The sequence below is a fragment of the Coregonus lavaretus genome, assembly GCF_964263955.1.
Source record: "Coregonus lavaretus genome assembly, chromosome: 19".
NCBI lineage: Eukaryota > Metazoa > Chordata > Actinopteri > Salmoniformes > Salmonidae > Coregonus > Coregonus lavaretus.
The window spans coordinates 38,973,820-38,982,470 of record NC_140006.1 but is presented as its reverse complement, the minus strand read 5'-3'; the positions used below and the strand labels follow the sequence as shown (position 1 = coordinate 38,982,470).

General features: G+C 46.7%; 1 protein-coding gene across 1 annotated transcript in view; it reads left to right on the top strand.

The window, feature by feature from the left end:
- The first annotated feature begins 235 nt into the window (after positions 1-235).
- LOC311146848 (F-box-like/WD repeat-containing protein TBL1XR1-B) overlaps positions 236-8,651 on the top strand; it is a 32,429-nt gene continuing 24,013 nt past the window's right edge. Inside the window, exons 1-4 of the mRNA XM_084183452.1 lie at positions 236-429; positions 2,396-2,457; positions 5,731-5,834; positions 6,612-6,757. Of these exons, the coding sequence (XP_084039578.1) occupies positions 5,777-5,834; positions 6,612-6,757 (204 nt within the window). The 5' untranslated portion in view covers positions 236-429; positions 2,396-2,457; positions 5,731-5,776. The remainder of the gene's footprint in view (positions 430-2,395; positions 2,458-5,730; positions 5,835-6,611; positions 6,758-8,651) is intronic.

Sequence of the window (8,651 nt, the reverse complement as noted above, 5' to 3'; positions counted from 1 at the left end):
CGAGTTCCCAGTTCTGAGTTCCGAGTTGTTTTGAACGCCGCATAATATTCTACATCTGCCCATTCAAACTTGATTGAGAAATGATGACGTAATAAAAAAAAATAGCACCACACCACTGGTTGAATGGTAGGAAACACATTTCCTGTACACTCTCATAACTATGCTTTGTGTACTCCGCTACAATGAGTGACGTTTGGAAATACTCTAGCAAGCTGCCAGGACTGCCCATTTTTGTAGGGAAAGTCACGTTACTGTTGCGTGTGAAGCCGTTGGCTTTGAACCGCCTGGCTCTGTATCTAGCTATTATCTTTAAAATGTTCATTAGTTTCCTTGAGATATCAATTTTGCAATATTTTGAAATGTATAACATGATTTAGCTTTAACACGGGGATTACAGCGGAAACCATCTATCAAAAGATTTCAGACAAAGTAGGTACTGGATTATGGGGACATTTTGAAAGAGCAGCTACCTAGCTAGCTACTGTTAGTGTTTAGCAGGAAATGTCATATAAGACCGAATCGTATGTTTTTTTTATTTGTTGTTGGAACATAGGAATACATGCAACATATTGTGACCCCTTTCAAAGGGAATGCCCTTTTGTATTTGAAACAACTACGTTACTGTAGCTAGCTAGCGCTAAGTCCTGTAGCAATGCCTCATGGGCAGGGGAGTGTGGCGAGCGAAAAAAAAACACGTCGCGGTGCTCAGGCTAGCTAGCTAACTTAGTTTATCACTAACGGTAGCTTAGCCTCATTTGCTAACAACCGTGTGGGGGATGGGCTTTGTGTTCTCCGCGCTAGCTTGCCAGTTAGCTAAAATAGCTTAGCCTGTTGACATAACGCTAGCTAGCTAACACATTAGCTAACTAGCTAGGTGACAGACCGTAATAGTTTGGCTAGATGAATTAGTTTCTGTTATATTAGCTAAGGTTATACGTTAGATTACATTTTAAATGACGCAGTTAGTTAGTTAACTAATGTTATTTAAGTTACCGATAGTAATTTGTGTTAACTAGTCATTGACCTCAATTAGTTAGCTACCAGTGTGCTAATGTCAGCAGTCTTCTGCCTCTACTACTAGTCGGTCCTTATGTTTCAGGAGTGGGGGACTTTTGCTAACTGGGTGGTTAAAGAAATATAAATTGCCGTGGGGCCAGGGCTCAACCTCCCATTTTAGACCATTATAATAATGAGTAGGGAATAGTCAGATCTTTGATATCAAGTAGAAGTGTTCTATTAGGCCACCACGGGAAATAACGTTAGCTAGGTATCCACTGTTTAAACTCACTCCCAACTCATTAGTGACTTTTGTACAGTTAAAAGGAAGAGTTCGTTAACTACTGTAGTAGGGAACGGCTCTGTCAGATGGCTAGTCTATCTCATTCAAGCGTTGTATTTTCAAATAGAGGGGAAGCGATAGGAAATGGCGGTATTAATGGTTTGTAGCACCATTGCAAAAGTCCATCAAATACACTACCAAGTGTTTTTGTTGAGTGTGGAACCAACATCCCACTATAGTCTACACAAACACTAACATATGATTTGGAATGTAAATGTAAATTTGGAAGACTTGCTATCAAATTCTTCAACCTTCTAGCTAGGTGTCAAGAAAACGAAGACTAAGTTATAGAAACGAAATCATAGCCCTTTCAATAATTGAGAACTACCATGTTGTAGGCTACATGGCTACACATATAAAATTCAACACACATTTTCAAGGTACACTACTATGCACAGTCCTCGTGTACTGTAGTAATAATTCTCCCCAGTCTGCTAGCATTCTCCCACTAGGGCACTTGTAGCACAAAGGTCCTTCGGCTGTTTTTGGCTTCAACACTGCTGACCCAGTTTCCCTGATAGTATAGTGAGTGACACAACCCTCCTGGCCAGTCGGCTCTTAACTCTTTCCTCAATCTGCCTACATAGGCACTGCTACATTTCCCTCACAACTCCCATACAGCACTGGCAGGTAATATCGATGCACTGGGATTTTTATGTCCCAGTTGTCATGGATAATCATGAACTCTGACGTTGCTATGAAATAACAGTGTCAGTGCTCCCGAGTAGCACTGCATCTCAGTGCTAGAGGCGTCACTACAGACCCTGGTTCGATTCCAGGCTATATCACAATCCGGCCGTGATTGGGAGTCCCATAGGGCGGCGCACAATTGGCCCCGCGTTGTCAGGGTTTGGCCGTCATTGTAAATAAGAATTTGTTCTTAACTGACTTGTAGTTAAATAAAGGTAAAAAAAATATATATATATGATAGCGTCGTCCTCTTTCCACGCTATATACTTTTAAACAGTATACTCAAGGTTTCACTCTCATGTACTGACTCTGAGAGGGTCAACATGAACAACAGTGTCATTATTCTTCCCCTGTCTTCGTTCCTAGATTGCGGAGTTCCTCCTCTGGACGGTGGAGCAATGAGCTTCTGAAAGACACTAGATCACATGGTGAGTAGTCTAGGGCTGACATCATCGCATGTAATAGCCTACGTAGGTCCCTGAGAAGCAACACACGAGTTGTGCTTTTGTCCAATATAGTATATTAGAAAGCACAGTGGTTATCGCAGGATAACACTTTGACTTGCCTGCAGAGTGCATTGTAAGGATGACTTTCTCCATACTTTGGCTCAGACCTGGACTACCAGGATGCAGAGTTAATTTAAGGATATCCCATAGTGTCACTTTACATCAACTTAGTCCTTTCTCATCCGCTCTGTGAACTTTGGGTTTTTAAATTTAAAAAAATTTAAAAAATTAGATAGTCAACTGTAGTGAAGGAGCAGGAGAGGAGTCTGCAGGCACAGTCATGCCCCCGACAACATGTCAGGACTCTGGGGTTGAGGCCTTTACTTCAGTGCACGTCAAACAGAGAGACAAAGAACTCACCCCAGTGAGTCATATTCGCCCTCCATGACCCAACTGACTTGTGGTACGACCTCGAAGCGGCACAGTTGGAAAAAGAAACACTTTCCGTCCCCCGAATGCTGTAAATATTTAGGTGGGGGAATAGGAATACACATCGGTACAATTAGTAAACGCCTCAACCCGTTGTAATCTGGCTTGTTGAGCTGTAGCTGACATGATTTCCCGCACATTCACTCTCGAGGCCCCGGCTGTGAGTTATGGATGGAATGTGCAGTACAAACTGTGCTGTGCTGGGTTAATTCATTCACACTCATAGCCTTGGGCCTCGTGTTCAGGGAGAGAGTGCTGTCCTTGGGGCTCGTGTTCAGAGAACGTAGGGTTGTCACGATACCAGTATTGCGATACTACGATACCTGATTTTCCATGGCAGGAAAACACAAAGCTGACTAAACTATTTGGTCCTTTAAAAACCTGTATGTAAAGTATTGTGCTATAGTTTGGAAAATAAACGTGATTCTGGGTGACAACATAAGGCTGTTTGTATCCAACATTAGGACTGTTTTCCTCAGCACATTGTGTCCGCTTCATGTTTTGTTTCCTTGCCACGATACCTCTGAGTTTTGCGATACTGGTATTGTGACAACCCTAGAGAGAGTGCTGTCCTTGGGCCCCGTGTTCAGAGAGGGAGTGCTGTCCTTGGGCCCCGTGTTCAGAGAGGGAGTGCTGTCCTTGGGCCCCGTGTTCAGAGAGGGAGTGCTGTCCTTGGGCCCGTGTTCAGAGAGGGAGTGCTGTCCTTGGGCCCCGTGTTCAGAGAGGGAGTGATGTCCTTGGGCCCCGTGTTCAGAGAGGGAGTGCTGTCCTTGGGCCCCGTGTTCAGAGAGGGAGTGCTGTCCTTGGGCCCCGTGTTCAGAGAGGGAGTGCTGTCCTTGGGCCCGTGTTCAGAGAGGGAGTGCTGTCCTTGGGCCCCGTGTTCAGAGAGGGAGTGCTGTCCTTGGGCCCCGTGTTCAGAGAGGGAGTGCTGTCCTTGGGCCCCGTGTTCAGAGAGGGAGTGCTGTCCTTTGGCCCCGTGTTCAGAGAGGGAGTGCTGTCCTTGGGCCCCGTGTTCAGAGAGGGAGTGCTGTCCTTGGGCCCCGTGTTCAGAGAGGGAGTGCTGTCCTTGGGCCCCGTGTTCAGAGAGGGAGTGCTGTCCTTGGGCCTCGTGTTCAGAGAGCGAGTGCTGTCCTTGGGCCTCGTGTTCAGAGAGGGAGTGCTGTCCTTGGGCCCCGTGTTCAGAGAGGGAGTGCTGTCCTTGGGCCCCGTGTTCAGAGAGGGAGTGCTGTCCTTGGGCCCGTGTTCAGAGAGGGAGTGCTGTCCTTGGGCCCCGTGTTCAGAGAGGGAGTGCTGTCCTTGGGCCCCGTGTTCAGAGAGGGAGTGCTGTCCTTGGGCCCCGTGTTCAGAGAGGGAGTGCTGTCCTTGGGCCCCGTGTTCAGAGAGGGAGTGCTGTCCTTGGGCCCCGTGTTCAGAGAGGGAGTGCTGTCCTTGGGCCCCGTGTTCAGAGAGGGATTGCTGTCCTTGGGCCCCGTGTTCAGAGAGGGAGTGCTGTCCTTGGGCCTTGTGTGAAAGGAAGTGCGATACAGTAGAAACTACAGTATACTATAGCTGACTGAGAGGCTTGTACACAATCTAGGGGTGTTAATGGTTAACCGGTTCGCCATCAAAAATACATTTGACTGGTCATGCTTATTGGTCTATAGGTTAATTTGCATAATTTAGTATAATTATATTGTCGCTTGTGCAACGCGATTCCACTCCCAACATTGTCATGATTCCGTCTGCGCCATGAAGTGCATCGTCATTCGCCAGAGTCCAAGGCTCTCTTGATTTGATTAGCATTGGATCTAATTTCTGGTCTGATTGTCTTTTTAGTGGGCTGACATGACAGAGCGCTGGAAGTTCCAGTCCAGCCATTGTCCACGTCCCTGTTTATTTCCACAGTCCTGTTTAAACAGTGTGTGGGTTTGCTTGAATAAATACGCGGCAGGGATACAAACTATGCTGGCTGTTATTCCTGAACCCCCCCCCCCCCCCCCATTTCCTTTCCCCCAGTGGTTTTGTCCACAAGAATTAGCCTACCCTCTTAAGGAGGTCTCAGTAATGATTTCCAGTTGTGGGGGTTAATGAATGGAAACTAGTGCCTTGCCTAAGGGCCAGGATGGGGATCACTCCACAACCCACCAAAGAGGAATTCAACTCCATGATTGTTCTGCCAAGTGATGATTGCTGTGGCTGTAGCCACAGAGTGGTATGAAATTGGCCCAAAGCAGGTCGGTCAAGGTGAGGGATCAAAAGGCCTTATTTCATCATCCGTTGGGAGTTCATTGTCTTTTTACACCTTTTTTAATTGACTTGGGAATTACATCCCCTGTTTGCAAGGATCTACTATGCATTTACAACCTACGCTCCGTGTTGAAAGTCAATGTTGCCACTTGCCAAGACTACTACCAAGTTCAAAAGCAAGCTCAGTTCCAACTAGATACTTAGTTACTAATCAGTGTATTGGTAAGATGTAATCCATGGGCAAGTGTTCAAAACTGATGAAGGTACTGGGTTCATTGACATGTCTGTTCAATCTGTTAATGTGTCTGAGTATAATAGGAGTATACAGCATCTGTGGTCCTCTGTAGCTCAGCTGGTAGAGCACGGCGCTTGTAACGCCAAGGTAGTGGGTTCGATCCCCGGGACCACCCATACACAAAAATGTATGCACGCACGACTGTAAGTCGCTTTGGATAAAAGCGTCTGCTAAATGGCATATTATTATATTCATATTTAGTCAGGCTATGTGTTGTAACTGTGCCTGTCTCTCACTCTCCCTAGGCTCCTATCCTGCGCTGACCCCATGGTTTAACCACCAGGATTAAAAATGAGCATTAGCAGTGATGAGGTCAACTTCCTGGTGTACAGATACCTGCAAGAGTCGGGTAAGACAGACCTACATCTTCTCATATACTTTGTGCAGTAGTCGGCTCCGGAAATGAAGTGTCTCGCCCTTTGAACATTTCTATTTGGACCATTTTCCATTGTCAGATCTGCAATTTATCTATCTGAAAAGCAGGGAAAATGCTTAATCTATCGACTATTTCCACCACCATAATCCTCAAAAGGAATCTTAACTGAGTGCTACCCAGCGGGCGAAGCTGGTTGAAATGATGTCATTATGACCGGACACTGGTTGAAATGATGTCATTATGACCGGACACTGGTTGAAATGATGTCATTATGACCGGACACTGGTTGAAATGATGTCATTATGACCAGACTCTCTCTCCATCCCTCTCCCCCTCTCTCATCCCTCTCTCTCCATCCCTCTCCCCCTCTCTCTCCATCCCTCTCCCCCTCTCTCTCCATCCCTCTCCCCCTCTCTCTCCATCCCTCTCCCCCTCTCTCTCCATCCCTCTCCCCCTCTCTCTCCATCCCTCTCCCCCTCTCTCTCCATCCCTCTCCCCCTCTCTCTCCATCCCTCTCCCCCTCTCTCTCCCTCCCTCTCCCCCTCTCTCTCCATCCCTCTCCCCCTCTCTCCCTCTCTCTCTCATCCCTCTCCCCCTCTCTCTCTCATCCCTCTCCCCCTCTCTCTCATCCCTCTCCCCCACTCTCTCCATCCCTCTCCCCCTCTCTCTCCATCCCTCTCCCCCTCTCTCTCCATCCCTCTCCCCCACTCTCTCCATCCCTCTCCCCCTCTCTATCCATCCCTCTGCCAGGCTTCTCCCACTCGGCGTTCACCTTTGGCATAGAGAGCCACATCAGCCAGTCCAACATCAACGGAGCCCTGGTTCCCCCTGCTGCCCTCATCTCCATCATCCAGAAGGGCCTGCAGTACGTGGAGGCAGAGGTCAGCATCAACGAGGTCAGTACCCTCAATGCTAACTTGCCTATTTACTGACTGTACGCCACGCTAACCACTAACTTTCCTACAGTCGTGGTCAAAAGTTTTGAGAATGACACAAGTATTGGTCTTCGCAAAGTTTGTTGCTTCAGTGGTTTTAGATATTTTTGTCAGATGTTACTATGGTATACTGAAGTATAATTACAAGCATTCCGTAAGTGTCAAAGGCTTTTATTGACAATTACATTAAGTTTATGCAAAGAGTCAATATTTGCAGTGTTGACCCTTCTTTTTCAAGACCTCTGCAATCCGCCCTGGCATGCTGTCAATTAACTTCTGGGCCACATCTTGACTGATGGCAGCTCATTCTTGCATAATCAATGCTTGGAGTTTGTCAGAATTTGTGGGTTTTTGTTTGTCCACCCGCCTCTTGAGGATTTACCACAAGTTCTCAATGGAATTAAGGTCTGGGGAGTTTCCTGGCCATGGACCCAAAATGTCGATGTTTTGTTCCCCGAGCCACTTAGTTATCACTTTTGCCTTATGGCAAGGTGCTCCATCATGCTAGAAAATGCATTGTTCGTCACCAAACTGTTCTTGGATGGTTGGGAGAAGTTGCTCTCGGAGGATGTGTTGGTACCATTCTTTATTCATGGCTGTGTTCTTAGGCAAAATTGTGAGTGAGCCCACTCCCTTGGCTGAGAAGCAACCCCACACATGAATGGTCTCAGGATGCTTTACTGTTGGCATGACACAGGACTGATGGTAGCGCTCACCTTGTCTTCTCCGGACAAGCTTTTTTCCGGATGCCCCAAATAATCGGAAAGGGGATTCATCAGAAAAAATGACTTTACCCCAGTCCTCAGCAGTCCAATCCCTGTACCTTTTGCATAATATCAGTCTGTCCCTGATGTTTTTCCTGGAGAGAAGTGGCTTCCTCGCTGCCCATCTTGACACCAGGCCATCCTCCAAAAGTCTTCGCCTCACTGTGCGTGCAAATGCACTCACACCTGCCTGCTGCCATTCCTGAGCAAGCTCTGCACTGGTGGTTCCCCGATCCCGCAGCTGAATCAACTTTAGGAGACTGTCCTGGTGCTTGCTGGACTTTCTTGGGCGCCCTGAAGCCTTCTTCACAACAATTGAACCTCTCTCCTTGAAGTTCTTGATGATCCGATAAATGGTTGATTTAGGTGCAATCTTACTAGCAGCAATATCCTTGCCTGTGAAGCCGGGGGGCAGGTAGCTTAGTGGTTAAGAGCGTTGTGCCAGTAACCGAAAGGTCGCTGGTTCTAATCCCCAAGCCAACTAGGTGAAAAATCTGTTGATGTGCCCTTGAGCAAGGCACTTAACTCTAATTGCTCCTGTAAGTCGCTCTGGATAAGAGCGTCTGCGAAATGACTAAAACAAAACAAAACAAGCCCCTTTTGTGCAAAGCAATGATGACGGTACGTGTTTCCTTGCAGAAAAATGATTTAAAGCACCATCCTCCTTTTAAAGCTTCCAGTCTGTTATTCTAACTCAATCAGCATGACAGCGTGATCTCCAGCCTTGTCCTCGTCAACACTCTCACCTGTGTTAACAAGAGAATCACTGACATGATGTCAGATGGTCCTTTTGTGGCAGGGCTGAAATGTAGTGGAAATGTTTTGGGGGATTAAGTTCATTTTCATGGCAAAGAGGGACTTTGCAATTAAATGCAATTCATCTGATCACTCTTCATAACATTCTGGAGTATATGCAAATTGCCATCATAAAAACTGAGGCAGCAGACTTTGCGAAAATTAATATTTGTGTCATTCTCAAAACTTTTGACCACGACTGTATACATTGACTGTTTAGCTGCCGTGCTCAATACCTTCTCTATGTAGCCTGTAGTTGCCTAAATGTAAGACGGTAGAAGTTGCTCCAACCACAA